At 29.7% G+C, this 20,254-nt stretch overlaps 1 protein-coding gene and 2 long non-coding RNA genes across 7 annotated transcripts; 2 read left to right on the forward strand and 1 right to left on the reverse strand.

Annotated features, from left to right (window-relative positions):
- Positions 1 to 3,058: 3,058 nt before the first annotated feature.
- Positions 3,059 to 14,181, reverse strand: LOC131603114 (WAT1-related protein At1g25270-like). Its single transcript, XM_058875375.1, has 7 exons — positions 13,905 to 14,181; positions 11,664 to 11,726; positions 11,435 to 11,551; positions 10,292 to 10,544; positions 10,015 to 10,173; positions 3,735 to 3,886; positions 3,059 to 3,627 (listed from the first exon to the last, which is right to left on the reverse strand). Exons 1-7 carry the CDS (start codon positions 14,102 to 14,104, stop codon positions 3,504 to 3,506), a joined length of 1,068 nt encoding a protein of 355 aa, XP_058731358.1. The 5' UTR covers positions 14,105 to 14,181; the 3' UTR covers positions 3,059 to 3,503.
- Positions 14,182 to 15,302: 1,121 nt separating this feature from the next.
- Positions 15,303 to 18,291, forward strand: LOC131607736 (uncharacterized). 5 transcript variants are annotated; one of them, XR_009285395.1, is made up of 5 exons: positions 15,303 to 15,599; positions 15,754 to 15,899; positions 16,443 to 16,776; positions 16,961 to 17,056; positions 17,799 to 18,291. It is a non-coding gene; the product is annotated as an uncharacterized LOC131607736 (long non-coding RNA). The 5 variants fall into 5 exon arrangements; XR_009285393.1 differs by having other exon boundaries at positions 16,443 to 16,590; positions 16,716 to 16,776; positions 16,961 to 18,291; XR_009285392.1 differs by having other exon boundaries at positions 15,306 to 15,403; positions 15,483 to 15,599; positions 16,961 to 18,291.
- Positions 18,292 to 18,305: 14 nt separating this feature from the next.
- Positions 18,306 to 19,658, forward strand: LOC131607737 (uncharacterized). The gene is made up of 4 exons (XR_009285396.1): positions 18,306 to 18,658; positions 18,748 to 18,882; positions 18,973 to 19,102; positions 19,172 to 19,658. It is a non-coding gene; the product is annotated as an uncharacterized LOC131607737 (long non-coding RNA).
- Positions 19,659 to 20,254: the final 596 nt, after the last annotated feature.

Here is a 20,254-nt window from a genome sequence, read left to right on the forward strand (position 1 = left end):
CCATCTTTGAAGCATTAAAGGTATTTTAAGGGGCTTTGAGATGACATCTGGCCGTAGAGTGAACCTGTCAAAAGTAAGCTCTTTGGTTTAAAATTGAAGGATGATTTTATATTAGTTGCTTCTTCTTTTCTAACCTATCCCATTGGAAGTATGCCCTTCACTTTTCTAAAAGTAACTGGTTGGATCAATCCAAGAAGGAATGAGGCTTGGAATCCATTAGTAAACAAGTTGAGATGTAGATTGTCATATTGTAAAGGTAGAAATATCTCTACGGGAGGGAGGGTAGTGATGATCAACCGAGCCTTCTCTAGTATAATAATATATCATTTATCTTTTCATAAAGCTCCTAAGGTCATAGTGAAAGAAATCATTAAGATTCAGGGATATTTTCTGTGGGGTGGTGTTAGTGGCCATAAATGAATGAGTTGGATAAACTGGAAGAAAATCTGTAAAATTAAGAAAGAGGATGTATTAGAGTTCAAGCATGTTAAAGCTTTCAAGGTGGGACTGTTGAGCAATGGCCATGGAGAATCCTATTAGAGCCAAATTCAGTTTGGATGGAGCTTCTAGCTTTCAGGTATGGCGATGTGAAATATAAGATTCTAAGTTTTTCAAAGACACCAATAAGATAAAAAGGACTCCTTATGATGGAGAGCTATGGTAGATTTAGGGTTTAACACTTTAGATACTGAGAACTGGTTCTCTAAGTCCATAAGATGCAGAGTTAGAAATGGTATCTCATTTAGTTTTTGGAAATCAAAATGGTGTGCGAATGACTTGTTGAGAAAGCTTTATCATGTAATTTTTTATATTTCAGTGCGCCAAGAACAAAGGGTTGTTGAAAGAGGTCTATGGAATATGAGGAGGTAAGAGTTGAACCCAGCTTTAAAGAATGAGATTTTGGACTTAATAGAATCAACCCAATTGGATGACTTGTTGCAAATTCTTGAACAAGTTTATTTGTCACCTAACTTTGAGGACATATTCAAGTAGTAGAGGGATTGGAAAGTACACCAAGTAGAATGAAGAGTGTTTATAAGGATTGGAGAAATAATGGAAACCAAATATTTCAAGCAAAATCCATATTTTATGTTGGAGACTTTTGTTGAATGGTGTGCCAACAAAATCTCAATTGCAAAATGTATAATCATTGAAGGTGCTCCTAATATAGTCTATTCCTTGTGTTCTGAGTGTGGTATGCTTATGATGCTAACTTGTGTTAAGTTTTGAATACTTATCCATGCACATCTAATGAGTTTTGGAAGAGTTGTTTTTTGCCCAAATTTGTCAGAGGGGGAGATTGTTATTCAATGTTATTGGTTGTATTATTCAAATCAACATGGAGTATACAAATGTTTTGGTGAAGAAGGAACACATGTGGGACACGATTTTCCAACATGTGTACAACATCTGGCCCTTGTTACCTGGCCAATGTTGTTGCTATTTGGAGAAAAATTTCTAATTGTATTTCAATTAGATTTATTGTTATCTTTTAGCAACCTAATTAGTTATAGTTGTTTGATAATTTAATAAGGTCAAATTTAAATTATGGAGATTTAAATTTGAAATCAAATCAAATCAAATCATTCAGGAGAGTTGTTTTGGAAAAATAAATTTTAACCAAATCTCCACATTATTTGTGATTGCAATTCAAATTCCCATTGGAGAAAAGCCTAGCTTTGGATTTCTATTTAAAGAGACTCATTCCATCTTTGAAGACCACATGCTTAATTGAAGATCTTGGTGTTATGGTTTTATTTGAGTCCTTGTTTGTTGTGTTACTTATACACCACACTAGCACCTACATTCATATCATAAGGCATAGTTATTGGTTTGTTTAATTGAGTTGTAATTCAACATTCATCATTTTGATTATTGATGTTGATCACTATGGTTAATGATTGAGAGAAAGTGAGAGGGGTTCTCATATTTATGGGAGACCTAAATAGAAAGACACTAGGGTATAATTAAGAGGAGAGATATTGAATAAGGAGCTTATTCATTTAATACACTTTGTACTAATTCTATTGAATAGTGAATTTCCTTTATTGGGTTGGAAGCCCTCCAGACGTAGGTGTGGTTACACTGAACCAAGTCACCAATTCTCTTGTGTTTTTTACTGATTGTACTTTGAATTATTGTTGTTACTATATTGTGTTAAAACTGGTTTAACAAGTTGGACAAGTTATCCCAGACATTTGGTCTAATATCCGTCCCTTGAAGAACATAATTTCAAGTTTCTCTTTGATTATCTAAGATCATATTCAAGTTATCTCCCCCTTTGATAAATTTACCAAGTGTGTTATACAAAAATTCAATTTTATTTTCTAAAGAATTAATATATTTATCCATTAATATATTTGAAGAAGTAGTATGAGAGTTGTTAGTTAAAAAATCTTGTTTTACTTTAAGAAATCTTATTTCCTCGATAAGTTTTTTGTTTTTATTTTCAAGAGAGAAAATGGTCTTTTGTAGAAATAGAAACATTTTTTAATCTACTTGATTCATACTTTAATTCTTTAAAGATGGTGAAGATCTCATAATAAGTAAATTCAAATGTTAGATTATTTATCTCATTTTCTTTGTGGTTTATCATTAGACATATGTTGGCTTCTATCACTTTTCTGGATTCATCGAAGGAGGTCATTTCATTTTCATCTCATGCAATGTAAATTTTTGTTAATGTGATATTCTTTAACAAGATAAAAATAAGTTTTAACCTATTTAATGTGTATGTAGATAAATTCGGAGATGGGACATTAATTTGTTCAAACTTGACTTATAGTTATTTCAAATAATGAACATCAATTGATTTTAATGAAGAAAAGTAAAAATTAGAATGTAAAAAGTTTATAAATATAAAATAACATAAAATTTTTACGAAAAAAAGAAAAAATTGATTGAAATATGTAAAATGCACAAAATAAAATGCATGAATATAAAAATAAAGTTATAATAACAAAAATGAAAAAAATGTAAACTGCTTTTGGAAGTAAATTTTACAACAAATTTTAAATGTAAAAATATATAAAAAATACATATAAATCATAGAAAAAAATTTAAAAATATCACAATAAATATATGAAATGTATAAGTAACAAAAGAATTAATGACACACTTAATCAATAATAGACAATACTTACAATATATATAAGATTTCTAAAACACATTAAATTGCCTTTATACAGCGTCATCGACAACTAGGTTTCGTGTCCCTCAATATAAACCTATTATACGTTCTTCAACATTGTTTATTGTTGAAGGTTTGAGTGATGGTCTCCGATCTATATTTTGTATTGTGTTCACTTCCTGGATTGAGTACTTAGGCATTTTCTATTTTTGCATTTCTATTCATAAAAAACACAAGTTAAGTTCTTCCCTTAACTGTATGTATGAATGAATGCATTCTAATTTATTAGACTGTAAAATGATAATGGTGGAATATAATTTCTCTTTCACTTCATGTAATTTTTCTTTCACTTGTATAAATTGGGCATAACAAGTTATACTTTTTCTGACTTAATGTTGGTTTCTAATGATAATAACTTCTTCTTATTTTCCATTTCTTTGCTCGTGCTCCAAATCACTGCATATATGCCACATACGATCAACACGGCTCCAAATACACTGTGTGCAAAAAAAAATAAATCAAATGACACGTATGGAAAATTGAAAGGTTAAAAATGATAAAATGGAAAATAATGTGTTTGAAGCAAATAAGATTTATGATATACCTTCCTAAATATAACTTCTCATCCAACAATAAATAAGCAGATATAGCCACAAGTAAAAGCTGAAGAGGATTGAAAACCGATGCAAATAAAGGACCTCTTATCTTTATGCACCAAGCAATAACAACAATCAATAATCCAGAAGCTATAACTCCCTGCATTAGTATTCTCATGCTTATAATAACTTCATTTGAGTAGAAAATGACATACATATTAAGTAAATATCAATGTATATAAAGGTTTTTTCATCCATTTGAATCCTCTAGGTCTTAATGCATAATTTTTACGCCATAGTGTTGTTTAATAAAATCTTAGGACTAATCAAAAATTTATTGTATAACATAACTAATTAACTGTGTTTGTGATTATTAGTTACCTAAGGTAGGTATTTAGGAGGATAAATTAATTAAGATTAACTAGGCTTACTAGTTTACTTAATCACCAAGAAATCCAATTAGGGAGTGTTAATGGATCTATAAGTCCATGTATCCTATTGTATTATAAGACACCAATCATAATACAATCGTTCTAAATTTCCCATCTCTTTCAAATTTGCTCCATTTCATTAATTTCTTGAGTTCCAAGGCAACTAACATAACTTAATTTTAATGCTTATGCAAATATTCTTTGATTGTTAGTCGTGGAATATTGTGAAGCCACCTACTGCATACTTTCTCATATGCTTTTTCAGATTGTTTTGTTACCATTTATTTTCTTTTGTACTATGATGTCGTAACCTTGGAATGTTCGTATTAATCTTCAAAGCTCCTATAAAAATCTCATCTAATTTTATAATTAATACCCTCATGCATTCAATATTCTTAAACCTTGCAAATCAAAATCTTATCCTTTTTATTTTGTAAATCACCACTGTGTGATACTATATAATGAGTTTTTTTGTAATAATTGGACTAAAGATAGTTTATTCTATTTATGTTGTATTATATATTCTCTCTGTAACCCTTATTTTTATAAGTTATTTTATTCTCATTATTGAAATCCCAACCCTTGACTTCTTTCTTTAATTTGTTATCTTTATTATTAACAACTGCCTCCTTGTAACAATGTATTTCTTGATCATATTATACATTTCCTTTAAGTAAAAAATGTGAGGTATTTTGATAAATAATTAAGACACTACATTTCTTTACACCTCAAGCTCTAAACAATTATAGTTGTAACAAATGTTTCTCCTTAGGCCTCTTACTTCTATCCATTCTCCTTTCCATGATCCGCTCATTGGTGTTTTAAAGTTATATTGTTTTAGATTGAAAATAAGTTAAAATGTCTGGCTTAGAGCTATGACCTAACATACATTAGGTCTAAGACAAGTTAGATTTTTCTTTTTTAAAATAAAAAAGACTCAGACTTTTTTATAATCCTATTTAGTTGAAAAAGACTATGTCATAGGCTATAAAAAACCTTTTAAGTCTATTAAGCCGACCTACTTAAGCAAATATCCTTATTTTTTTTCTGTTTTTTTATATATTACATTTTATAATTTAAATTAAATTATCTATTTATCAACCTCATAATTTTTTTTCATATTTAATATAATTATAAATTAGAGTTGAAATATGATATTTTATATAGTCAAATTCTATAGAAAATTTGTTAGAAACTAGAGTCAAATTCAAGTTAAATACCAACATAAAACTTTACTATCTTGGAGAACTTATTTATATAAGTTAAAAACTACTTATGAACAATGACACAAGTTTTTTTATAAGTTCTTTCAAACAAATAGTTACAAAATTATGCCTTTAGATTAACTCAGATAAATCAATTTAAACAAGAATTTTGTAGTATAGATATTTTAACTTGTTAGTCTATTTAAACAGAAGATTACTTATTTAAATACTTTCAAAATACATAGGCTTTAAGTATACCAATAGGTGCTCCAGACTTTCAAAAAGGTTAGACCCGAACCTAAAAATAAGTCTATGGCAGACTATAAGTCAAACTTAAAACTTAATTTTTTTGATCAGGTATGACTTGGAAATACCTAACTCATTCCAACCTAGTCTGCTACATAGTATTATATTTAACTTCTTATTTGTTATCATGATGTAGTGATAACCTGAAGTTTTTGCACCATTAAAGCATACAATCTTGTGGTTTGGAGTTTTTACCTTCTGGTCGAGATAAAAGTGCCATAGTCTCAAGCAAATTTTGGCTTTTTTATTTTATTTTTTAAATTAGTAATTTTCGAATCTAGAATATTTAATCTCAACCAGAAGATTATAATATCATTAACAATGTGATTTCATATCGTAATAACTTTATGCAATCTGTTTCCTGTAAGGTAGAAAAAAAGAAAAGAAAAATACGTTTGGAAATCTTGATTCCCAAATCTACTCCTTGAGGGAGGCAGTGAGTTCTTTGGACTTTAGAGTTAACCTTCGTGCTCTTTTGATAGAGGATGTGGTGGTAATGAAAAGGGTCTTTATAGATCTTTGGTCCTTGCTAAGAATTAAATATTCTTAATTCTTTCAAAGGTATATAGCTATATGGCTTAAGTAAGGAGATGCTAATACTACTTTTACTATCCTTTTTTGCTTTTAGATATAGATCGAAAGATTTCCTATTGTGATAGAACTAAGAGCTCTAGAGATATATCAGGTATAAAGAGGATAATACTACTTTTACTTTTATTTTTAGAAGGTTTTGACATTTTCTTAGGGATGACTTGTTAACTATGTTTGCGTAGTTTCATTATTTTCATCTCTACTCTGTAATTTTTCTTCCTATTTGTCACATTAATCCATAAAGTATATTCCCCTCATAGTTGGGTTGCTCTCGACCTATTTATTTGATGGGGTCTCTTTATAATTTTGTAGCCAAAGTGTTAGTAACTAGGCTTTCTTAGATTATGGACAAACTCATTTCCCCGAATCTGAAGATCTTTTTAAAGGTAGATTGTTAGTGGATGGGGTGGTGGTCGTGAATGAGTTGGTGAACCTAGAAAAGAAAACTAAAAATACCTTGTTTCATTTTTAAGGTGGATTTTGAAAAGGCATATGATACAATCATTTCGAGCTTTCTGGATTATAACCTCATCAATTTTGGTTTTAATGTTAAGTTGAAATCCTAGATGCATGCATGTGTGTTTTCTGGTACTTGCAGTTTTTATGAATGGTTGTGCAACCGAAGAAATTAGAATCCAAAAGAGGTTAAAACAAGGAGACTCTCTAGTTAGTCTAATATCTATCCATTTGAACTGATTGAAACATCGGTAAGTTAGCCTAGAAGGGCTGATGATTTTACTCAATTGTATATTGAATGATTTCCCTATATCTAGGATGAGGGATAGTCTCTATATAATATAGTGTTTAATAGTGTGGTCATTATGTAAACCCCATAATGAAATTATTTTTTTAGGTTCCTCTAATAGCGTGAAATATGTGGAAGACAAGAGCATTTTCCTAGCTTGGAAATGATATATTTTTAAGTCTGTAGGAAATTATTGTGCTTTTTGTGCCTAACTTTAGAAATATAGTATTTTTATGAGCCTATAGCATGTTGAGAATCTTTGATCTTACATTGGAGTGTTCTTAGTTATTTACCTAGAGGATTCTTTTTTGTCGATGGTGATTTCTTTCGGTTGATATCTAACCTTACCTCTCTTGAGGTGGTTTTTGCTTGGGACTTATTCATTTTAGTTCAATTTTTTAGTTTATTTTTGTTCGAGACTTGAGTATATTTTTTATTGTTTTTTTTTGTATTCTTTGTGTTATCTTTGTCGTTCCGTGTCCTTAATCCAATAAATTTTGTGCCTTCCTCGACTCACCTTTTACATTTGAGGACCTATTAAACTATAAGTATTTTGTATTTATTAGGATTTTTTACTTTTTTTTTATCTACTTATTTATTATGTTAGAGAATAATAAAATTAGTTATACATTAGTTAGAGTTAAATGGAATTTATTAGACAATTATCCTCATCAAACTATTTTCCCTTTAGGCTATTTAAAGACATAGTCTCCACTATTGGATGTAAATAGATTTTCAAGCTTAAATTCCTAACTAATGGCACCATATAGAGAAACAAGGTATACCATGTTACCAAACGACTCAATCAAAGAAATGGAAAAAAGCCTCTAACAAAATCCTTGTTTGCAAACTTAGTAGATCTATTTATAGTCTTAAACAAGCAAGTAGGCAAAGAAATCATAAATTAAATCAAACTCTTATTGAATTAGGATTTACTTAGTCAAAACCTGACTACTCCTTATTCAATAATAAAGCTAACATTTATTTTATTGCCATTCTTGTTTATGTTGATGACTTAGTTCTTCCAGGTAACAACATGATCGAAAACAATCATATACAATAAGTTATGGATCCAGCTTTTAGCATAAATGACCTTGGCAATCGCAAATATTTCTTAAGTTTTACGGTTTCCAGATTTCATCATGGAATCTCCATGTGCCAACACAAGTACAATTTTGACCTCTTACAAGAATCAAGCTTCATTGCAGCCATGTTGGAGGCAACACCTATGGGCCATAGTCACAACCTAACATGTGACAATTCCACACCATTTAGTGACTCAACACAATATAGAAGCCTCATTGGTAAGCTACTTTGGCACTTATCAAAGTATCCATTCCTATCCCTAACGCCCCCAGTCATGGTTTCTAGGAGAGCACAGTCTCCCACATAGGAGGATACTGGAGGTAGCAGCGATCCTAACGCCATAGCGGAGATGCGTGACGCCATGTACGAGTTGCGTCATCAAAACTAAACTTTAGAGGACAATGTCCTTGACATTCAAAAACACCAATATGTTACCCCTAATAGGAGATGGGGGTGTTAGATCCCTAACCACTCTCAGACAAGATATGAGAAGCACCTATTCCTGAAGGTTTCAAACCTCATTCGTTGAAGAAGTTTGATGGACGTAGCAACCCTTATGAGCACGTTGACTCCATTAACACATAAATGAACATCATCAGAGCACATGATACTCTAAAATGCAAGCTTTTATTTGAAACTTTCAGAGGTGCAACCATACAATGGTACATGGGCCTTACCACGATCTTCCATCGCCAGATACCAAGATCATGCGAAAAAACCCATGCACCAGTTTGCAGCTAGTCGATATAGAAATATATCGACCACCATTCTATTTAATAATCGGTAAGGCCCATCAAAATCATTAACGGAATACCCCGCCCATTTCTACAAAGCTAATATAAAAGTCTCTCACCCAAACAAAGAAATATTTGTGGGAGCATTTTAGAATGGTCTCAAACCGAAGCAATTTTTAGAGTCCCTCTCCCAAAGGCCAGCGTCTTCGTTAGAGAAGGTGGTCAAAAGGGAAGAGTGTTATATAAAGGAAGAGGAAATTAAGGGCGAGAATAAGGCTCGAGATGTGAACGAGCGTGTTTCAAATGCCGAAGACTCACAACACTCGTGAAAGAATAACTATACTTTAGCCATTAGGGACAAAACATTGTATAAGCGGGAGGAAAGATCGTGGAGAGTTTCATGCCCCTAAACACTTACTGCGAGAAGATATGGCAGGAGCTTATCCACTTAAATGATATCCCTACGCCTCCAGCTCCAAAGGCGGATGTCATGGGACTTGAGCCTAGCAGATGGTGTAAATTCCACAAGGTTAAGGGACACCATACAGAAGATTGCTACTAGCTTAAAAAGGAGATAGAGCACTTAATTCAAAAGGGCCACGTCAAAAAATATGTCAAAGGAGACTCCTCCTAAAAGCAAGGCGGGGCCAGATCTTGCGAATGCTGAAGCCACCACAAACTCTTCCAAAACAAGGCTTCTCACCTGTGTGAGTTTGCTCTAACCACCACAAACTCTAAAATCTCTAATCACTCGTACTATTATAGGGGTGTCACGCATATGTGTGTCTATATATATATATATATATATATATATATATATATATATATATATATATATATATATATATAAAAGGAGGGTTATATTTACTCCAGGAGTAAGTTATTATAACTTACTCCAAATCTAGACCATTGATTCTTCTGAATCTAATGGTTAAAAATAATAAGTAATAGTTTTCTCTCTCCACATTTAATTACTTATTATTTTTAACCACTAGATTGAAAAGAATCAATGGTCTAGATTTGGAGTAAGTTATAATAACTTACTCCTGGAGTAAATATAATCCTCCTATATATATATATATATATATATATATATATATATATATATATATATATATATATATATATATATATATATATATATATATATATATAATTAACTGTTTGTTTTTAAATTTATAGAAACATACCGAATAAACAATAGTGAGAAGTCTGATATCGTAACCAAGCTTCCACTTGCTCCATTCTCTATCGACACATAGAGCAAGAACAATTGATTGTATTGCTCCCATAGTAGACATCAAAGCTGTGCTAGAATGATGACTTGGATATTCTTCATTCAACTTAGTCTGCGTAAATTATTATGGACCCATAAGAGGAAAAACAACTCAAACATCACATTCATATAAAAACAATTCTATATAAAAGACAAAATTATAAAAAAATCATTTAACTAATTATGCTGACCTGGATAATTAGCCACAAAGAAAAAGAGCAACAACTTCCTATGCCACATGGAACACCCAAGAGTTTACTACTAAAGTTGACAGGTATTGGTTCCACAATCCCATTTTGGTCATGCATAAGGTTTATATTGGAATTCCAAATATTAATTTCCACTCCTTTGTAAAATATCATTAGCATTGCCCCTCCAATGCTAATTATTGTTCCTATTATCTTGGCCTTTCCCTCTGCTAATCTCCAATTTAGCTTTTCCAATCTATGAAAAATAAAAAATATATATAATAACAAAACAGAAAACCAATCGGTTTAGTTTTATATTAGATTATAATAAATTGAGAGTATGTAGTTTTTCAAATTATCATGAGTTTAATAATGGTGTACAAATGCTGTAAATATTTTTTTTTCCAAGATGTCTTCCATATTCAACCTCAAGTTATATAATTTTTTTTTAATTAAGTAAAGGTAAATTCTTAGGTACCCATGATAAGTAATTGGGTACCGATACCTTGAATATAAATTGGTTTAAATTTTAAATTTATTTTAAAATAAAATAATTATAAAAGTGATGCGTTATTGATCAATAAGATTTGATTGGACGAGGGTATTAGTGTCCAACTAAATGTAAGAGTACCAGAGTGTTCACCTTAAGTAAATAGGTTTAAATATGTATAGAGTAATAATATATGGAGGGTTGGAGTTCCGAATTAGGTAGCGTATTTGGATTTGTGTGATTTAATTTAGGATTAATGAATTTTTTAGTCTCTCTAAATATTTCAAATTTCATTTTTAGTCTTTTAAATATTTTATTCAAAGAATAATCTCTCTAAATATTGAGTCTTTTAATAAATAGGAGTCTAAGACAAGAGAACAATAATATAATTTTTTTTTTTTTAAAATAGACGCCTTTTGACTCCATTTAATTTTGAAATTAGATTATCTCTTTCATTTTTCTCTCATTTCATCTTGTAACTCTATCTCTCTTAATTAGTGCGGTTTTGAGTAATTCCAATACTTTTTATGCTCTACTTCTAAAATATTTTCCATTAAAATGTAATAATATGATAAGACGTGTGGATAAATTTTCATTGCAATATTATTTGTGCAAAGTAAACTAAATTCTAAATTATTCTAAGTGTGAGTGATTACCCGAAGGATATAGCCATGATGAAGGTTACTCCTGGAACAAGGTTGAGCATGGACAACATAAACGTTGCTGAAGTCAAAGTCAATCCCAGGCCATAAAGGTTTAGAAGTAAACTTCCCCTACAACATTAGATTACCATATTAGCTAGTATCTACAATTTAATTATATAATATCAAGCATACTAGTATATATACTATATGGAGAAAAAGGTGAACAATTGAGGTAGCGTACCCAAACAATCCACAAAGAAATGCCATATAAAGAACCTTCCAAGTAATCTTTGGTCTCTCCTTCCTTCACAAAAGAAAGAAAAAAGTCAGAACCATTTTAGCTTAGTTATTTAAATGCACGAGTTTAATTTTAATTTGTCTCTCTATTCATACATTTTAGGGTTGAAATATATTTATAAAAGGTAATGCTAACTTATAGTAAATATTTTTTTTGAAATTGTGTGTTGAATTTACTATAAATTTATATTTAATGGTTTTGTTGTTTTTTTAATAGAAATTTATTATTTAAATATTTTTTAACATGTGCCCCAAAGATACAAGTTAGTATTATTCATTTTTTAATATTATTATTGAAATATTATTTTTAAATAATAGTAATAATATCAATAATTGCACTTCTATTTTGAGAGGAGTTAAAATTAGAATATAAATTTTGTTAATTTGATATTAAAACAGACCAAAATATTTAACTAAAAATAAATATATATTTAAATATAAGAGAGAAGATATATGTAGTTCAACTATATTTTAAGAGATTAATAGTGGATGTAAAATTATTTTATACATGCATCTAATAAAATCACATCATAATGCAACTTTTATAGATTTGTTTTTAAAATATAACTTCAAATGTCTATATATCATGATTTAATTGAATGCAGGTGTAAAATAATTTTGTCAATTTATGAATATTATTCTCATATTTTTATGAAGAAAAACATATTTCTCGAATATATTTTACATAAAAAGTAACGAATGAGTATATTTACATAAAAAGGGAGTTTAAATATTTATCAAAAAGATGGGAGTGTACTTTTCTCATAAAATATCAAATATATGATTGTTTTGAAAGAATGCAAGTAGTTGGTTTAGAATTCAATCTCTAATTGCAACAATTTTTTGAATTTTTTATAATATATTAATATAAATTATTGTTAATTATAAATCAAACATTAAAAAAAATGCATTTAGGAAGAAATGCACTTAAAAAAAACTCATAAGAAGTTCTTATTAAAAACTAATGAGCAAGTAGTTAATAATATTATTATATTTTAGCCAAGGGGTGATAGCCTCCCTTCTTTTTGTTTGTTTTTAATTGAATAGATATATAGCCGATCTTTATTTTTTGGACAGCTGGATAGTTTCAAGAAAGTGAGGCTTTTAATGAAGAAATGTTATTTATAAAAATAAAAAATAAAAAACCATAGAAACTAATGAGGAAGTAATTTTGTTTTTTGCATGGCTAATGACGAAGTAATTAATAATGTTATTATGTTTCAGCCAATGCGTGATAGCCTGTCTTTTTATATATATTTTAATAGATAGATGATTTTTTATTTTATTTTGACAGCTTTGTAGCTGATATTAATTTATTATATACAAAATTCTAACACGGGACAGTTTTTTATTAAAAAACTTAACTATAAAATCAAAACACATGATTATTTTAAATTGATCACTTTTGGGAATACTGGCTCTAGTTTTGTTTTTTATTTGTGTTTTAACCATCATTTATTTTAAAAAAAATACTTTATATGTTTTTTATTATATTATTATATAATAAATAATTTTTGTGAAAAATTAAGTCGCAGTCAAATTATATACTAATTTCATTTAAACAACTTTAAGTGTATTCTTTTAATTCTATTTGTCAATTTACTTTTGTTTAATTTTTGTTTTGAAACATTAGTGTTTGGTTTTATAAGAAAAGAGAAGAATGTATATAAGAAAAAATTAATGGAAAGAATAAAAATGTTTTTTATTAGTTTTATGAGAAAACATAAGAAGAATAAAAAGAGTAGAAAATAACTATTTTTATAAACTTGTTAATTTATAAATATCAAATATTTATTTACAAATTACAATTATTATATTATAAAAAAATATAATTATTAATTATTGAATTCTGAATTAATATTTTACGCTCATTCGAAAATGTGAAAGAAAATCAATATAATTGAATAACTTTTCCTTACAATTTTCTTTTGAAAATTTGCATCTTACAAAATATTAATAAACTCTCTCTTGTCCAAATAAAATTAATATGAATAAAAAGCTTGGAGGTTTGTTTTTAAAAAATAATAATAAAATGATAAAAAAAAAATTAATAATATTTCATTAATATTATAAAAATTTAAGATATTTTTAAAAATGTTTTATAGTTTAGACATGAGATAGCACATTATCATATAAAGAATCATGAATATTAGAAATAAAAAGTACTAATAAAGAGTAAATGGACCTATCAAAGATAATAGCAAGCGGAATAGTGAAAGCCGCCGCAAAACAGAGGCGGTAGGCGGCGGCTACCCTCATGCTCATCCCATCATTTATGGCCAGCTTGTACATTATATTCACAGCAGCATATCCAATCTGACAGAACACCATTAGCACCACTGGTATTAGTGCTTTCAATGAATTTTTACAAATTATCCACTTCATATTTTTGTTGCTATTATTGTGTTTTGAGACAAGAAAATAGAGAGAAGAAGAAAATTGTAGCTCAACAATGGAGTGATTAATAGATGAAACAATTATTTATGTATATTATTTTAATGGAAAAATATATTTGAAAAGAGTTAAAGGGTAATGGAATGTGGTTTTTTTTAATGAAATTATTAAAGTGAGTAAAAAAATGCTAGTTGTAGTTTGTTAGTACTAGTTAGTTTTTTATTGGTAATTTATTGGTTTTTTTTATACTACTTCTATATTTGTAGGTATTTACTTATTATCTTTCATTAATCAATAAGAAATTTTAAGGAACTTTTTTAAAAACTTTAAATATAAGAGTGGGAAGTCTTCCAATCGGAACCTTGGAAATCCATGCATATGAGATTCTTCCATATAATCAACAAGTTAGAGAATTTGGGTAAGATTATGTCTAATCGAGATTGTGCTTACAAATTCTTAAGTTCTATGTGCGGGAAGTGACAGCCAAAAGTAACTGCCATCAAGGAATCCAATGGTCTTAAAACACTTGAAATATCTACCTATTTGGAAAGCTCACCGAACATGAACACTAGTTGAAAAGAATCAAAGTAAGTAAAGTAAATGCAAAAAAGAAATATAAGGTTAAATAAGAGAACAAAAGCATCTACTTGAATGCCTTCTCTTCCAAGGCCAAAGTAGAAAATGATGAAGATATTAGCCGTGAATACCCTTTAAAGGGTGAAGATATGGGTTTGTTTGTTGGACATTACAACAAATATAAAAAAAATGGTCTGAAGCATTTTAATAAAATCTTGATTAAATTTAGAAAATCTAACCCACCAAAGAAATGGGAATACAAGAAGAAGGAAGAAAGACAAGTAACATGCTATGAATATGGTAAACCTAGAAACTACAAGACTGATTGTCCAAGTTTAGTGAAGCACAAAATTAAGCAAATGCTTTATAAGATGAAGAGCAAGAATGCTAAAGACCGTAGATCATACATCACTTGGGAAGATGATGAATATTCCTACTCTTCCAATACAACTTTAGATGAATATATAACTATTCTATGTTTGATGGCGCGCCACAAAAACAAAGACTCAAATGTAAGTGATTGTGATTCAAATCTATGCTTTATAAAATCTAAATGCAAATCTAAATTTAAAACGATAAAAATTATCGCAATCTATAATATAAGAAAGGAAAATGTGATGGTTAAGACACAATAACCCTGCCTTAATTATGTGACAAGTATCACTTATGGGGGTAATTTAGGTCCAAAGTAATCATTTGTCAGGCAATTAGTTGGTATTAGTTACATAATTGGTTTCTTTTTCCCATATCATGAACTGCATCCATTATTTAATATTATTGTTACACTTATGAGTTGCATTTGAACCGAAAACTGTGAAGAAAAGGTGTTTGTACAGCACCGAAAACTGAAGAAAATGTGTCTGCAGAGCAGGTGTTCAGTGATGGTCTTCCCAATGACCACTGTTTACAGGTTGTAATCTTTCTTTCCTCTTATCTTTCTTTCCTCTTCTCTTTCTTTCTTTCCTCTTCTCTTTACTGTCCGGAACAAACCCTAAACCGAAGAACAATTTTCTTTTCACTATCTCTTCCTCTTACTTTCTCAAATCGTTTTTCTGGTTTTGTAGACACAATAATGGCTAGACCGTTTGAGCCGGTGAAGAACGTTAATGATATGAAGGAGCTTTGGAAAGTAGTTGTTCGTATCCATCACAAATGGACGATTGTTAACAAGAACAAAGAACATTTTGAGTCGGTTGTCGTTGATAAAGATGTAAGCATGTCTATTTAGGTGTTTTGTTTACTACTTCTGTTCATCGTTTTTGTTCTTCTTCCTGCATTTTTTTTGTTAAAATGCTTTTGTCCATCTAAACTTTTGGCTTAGTCAAACTTTGGGTTTAATGATGAAGATCTACGCATGTCAAACTGGGTGTCAAATTTATTTCTTCTCTTCGTCCTTTTAATTTTTTCCTGCATTTTATACGAAACTGTTCTTTTTGTTGTTGGTGGTATATCATTTATTTCTCTGTTAACATAACATAAAATGGTGATACCAATGTATTTATACTTTGATTTATTGTATAAACAAACTTGTGTTTTCATGGAAACATTGTTATAGCAACACTGATTTCAAACTAACATCTTTATTTGTACTTTGAAACTTTGTTCAACTAATATCTTTGTTCAAATGTGGTTGCTCTTTTTCATATGTGGTTGCTCTTTGAAAGTTTGATAAACTAACATCTTTGTTCATATGTCCTTGCTCTTTTCATATGTGGTTGCTCTTTGAAACTTTGCTTTTTGGTCTATCATACAGGGTTGTGACATCCATGTCAAAGTTCCACATCCTTTTAAACAAGCTTATGATTCACTTTGGTATATTTTTGTATTGATTTGCATTTATTACTAAAAAACTCATGGATTGTTCAGGTTCTTACCGATCTCTTTCTATTCAAGGGAAACTTGTGAGTTATCTTAACCATAAAATTTTTAATCTGGTATATTTTTGTATTGAAGAGGAAGATGTTTTGTTATCTTAACCATAAATTTTTTAGTTATCATAAACTGATCACAACTTTAATTTTTACAGAGAAAAAAGTGAAGGAGAAAGTCTAAGTAGACTTTACTATGGAATTAGAAGCTACGTTGGGGTGAGTAGAAAAGTTATTTTTTATTTGATTTCTTGGAATGTTTTATGATGCAATGCTATTGAGGTGTAGTTGTCAAGGTTTTAAAGACCTTTTGTGATTTTGGTCGGTTCAGGTGTTGCGACGGCTATAGCGATTCAAAAAACTTGATTATGTGAATCTAAGTTTTTTTGCTCTTATTTTGCAGCAAGTATGTCTCATATGTTTCCAGTTTTTGAACGAGAAGAATTGATTGAAGCTTTTAAGAACACTTCTAGTTTTCGATATTTTTGTTATTGCCTAGGTATGTTATCTACTTTAATTTTATATGTGATTTAGTTTGAGGGAGGGAAACTATGCTCTTTTGGTTTTATACATAGTTTTGAATGTTTGATAGTTGTTGTTATAAGTGTGATTGGTTATGTGGATGTTAGAATATCCTTTGTTTGGGTTATGTGGATGTCAGAATATCTGTTAGGTTGGACTCAATTCGTTGAGGTCAGAATCAATGTCTGATTGAAGCTCGCGTGTCAGGGTGTTTTATTGTTGAAATGCATGTATAATAGCTTACACATGATGTATTTGAATCCTTTTATTAGGTCTCTGGTTTCTGGTTTCTTTTTGCAGTCACAGGTGCTTCCTCTCTGTTGTTCTATTGTCGTTTCAGTGTTGTTGTCGGCGATTTTCTTTTTATTATGTTTCCTTCTGGTAGCGCAACCTATATGCTTTGTGCCTCGAACCTGTTATAACTTGGTTTGCCTTTGCTTTTTGTAACATAATTTTAGTTTTAACGTGTTTCTTGGATTCTTTACTCACATTTTGATTAGTGTTTATATAGGCAAATCTGGTTTCACATCAGATGTGTTCTATTGACTTATAATATACAGACAATTCAAAATTAAAGAGGGATCTTCAGTAGAAATTGCACAAGTAAAATCCTTTATGCAATATTTGGGTTAAATGTCTCAAATACTTTTTCATTAATCACTTATTTAGATGGTAATAACTCATTTATGGTAGGTTAGTTTTGCATTATGATTGTGCAGGTTAACATGTGCAAGGTTATGAAGGATATGAAGCCGGGACATGGTTAAATGGGGAATGGTCAAGGATGTAGGAAGAAGTATGAATGACCCTGCCAATTGTGGGTGTAATTCATTTGGCTTGACTCACAATAGATGTAAATTTTTCTGGTAATAACTGGCATTACGTTTGTTTCCCTCCAGATATGTTGGTGTCTACAAAAGGAAATTCGCCGAGCAGGTACGATAGTTGTGCGGTAAAAAGGTGATTGCATTATCGCGGTAAAACAATCTCATAGATTCTGATGTAGTTGAAAAATATATTACTTTAACATTACCTGTTAGTTTCTTTACTGTTGATAGTTGATTGTTCTTGAGTATATTTTCGACTTACGGTGTTTGAAGTCAAGTTTATCAGGTGAGGAAGGAGCAGAAGAATGTAAAGCGCTCGATAATAAAAAGTGTTGTAGGAACACTTGATTTGAATATCCGGTATTTCCTGCAAGGAGAGACTTTTCCCGGGGTACTACACATTATATACTTTTCCCGTCTCAGTTCTGTCTAGACTAATGTTGTTTATGTTTTTCACAACACAGTCATCATTTATGTAGGAAAGAGTTAAGAAACCTTTTTCTTGCAGCACAAACAGGACATCACCAAGTAGATATGATGGTTACATTACTAATTTATGTGTTGCCAAATCAGCTCGCCGACAAGGAATCACAAGCAACATTTGTATTTTGAAAACTAATTCTAATATTCTTTTTAAGCTCCAGTTTTCAATCAAACTGATAGAGTTTTGCAGACAAAGTTATTCCTTCTAATTGAGTGGAGGCGTTTATCGATGCACAACGTATGGCTGGACATGATGTGAGGCTATTACGGTATAGTTCTTCAACTGTAACTATAATTTTCTTATATTATTTTAAAGTTAGGCTAATGGATATTCATGTTAACTCCGTTGTATTTTCAGTCATTGATGAAAGTGTGCACGTCACCGGCAGAATACGAAGACATTTGTGTAGCTAACATTTCTTATCACCAAGCCTGCTATACTACATAACCATCTTTGGTGTTGGTTGTTGGAGTTCAGTGTCCAAACTTGCTGGTATAATATTAACTAATACAAATACATACATATACTTACACATTAAGTTATATATGTAATAACGTATATAGATATATCAATAACTTGTAGGGTTGCAAAGATGTGGAAAAAGTTGTTGATTGAGATGGATAAACTACTTGAGACCAGATTTGAAGAGAGGAGCGTTTTCACAACAAGAGGAGAATCTTATTATTAGTCTTCATGAAATACTTGGAAATAGGTAACATAAATGTTCAAACATGTTTATGTTTCAAAAATGATTATAGGTTAATTTTCAATGTGTTATTAGGTGGGCTCAAATTGCAGCACATTTACCAGGGAGAACAGATAATGAGATAAAAAACTTTTGGGATTCATGTTTGAAGAAGAGGCTAAGGAAGCAAGGGACCGACCCAGCTACACATAAACCACTCTTCAATATTACTGAATCAGTTCTAAAGAAAGAGAATGAAAAATCATCAATGTTAATATCGACACTGTCTCAACCTCAAAGAACTATCTTCACATGAATATTATTCAGAAACACTTCTAATGAATGATCTGATGAATTATCACTATAATATTGGTGGTTTAGCTTTTACAGAAGCTTCAAGAATTTTTTTCATGAATAAGTCATTATTTAATCCATTATGCTACAATCTAAGTATGGGCAATTATTATCAGCCAAAACCGGGCAATTATTATCAGCCAAAACCGAATCTGTTTGCAAGTGATTAACAAGTTTTTCATTGCAATTACAAGGATTAACAAGTTGGACAATTTCAGTCTTTTTGTCATTACTGATCTTCATTTGATTAATTTCTTTTCCATTTATTTTATTGTTCACAATGCTAAAAGAAACAAAATAAAATATAATTTATTAATTAGTTGTGATAATTAACATTGAAATAATAATATACTCACTCTCACAAAAATAAAATTTAAACAAATAGGGTATCAAAAACTCTTGATTTTAAATGAATATATAATTTTTCACAAATATAATTTTAATTATATTTTTATTTAAATTAAATTAAATGTGGTATTATTACAAATTAAATACATGTTTAATATACCATTTAATTTAAATTAAATACACTTTCATATTAATTTTTAAATTTTCTTGCTAAATAAAAGTGTAACAACAATATTTTGTAATTAAAGTGATATAAATAGAATTAAAATTATTTTTTATGTTTTAACATTATCTAAATAGTATCATAAAAACAATTTTTTTTCAACATTGGTATTATTTTTGTAGCGTTTATTTATGTTAACATTTATTTTGATTTTAATATGTTTTTTATTTCTCTCTCTATTATGTTAACATTATTTATATTTATTTTATTGAATGTGTATTTATATGCATAATTAGATAACATGACTGATTTTT

Source organism: Vicia villosa, linkage group LG5, assembly GCF_029867415.1.
Source record: "Vicia villosa cultivar HV-30 ecotype Madison, WI linkage group LG5, Vvil1.0, whole genome shotgun sequence".
Taxonomy (NCBI): Eukaryota; Viridiplantae; Streptophyta; class Magnoliopsida; order Fabales; family Fabaceae; genus Vicia; species Vicia villosa.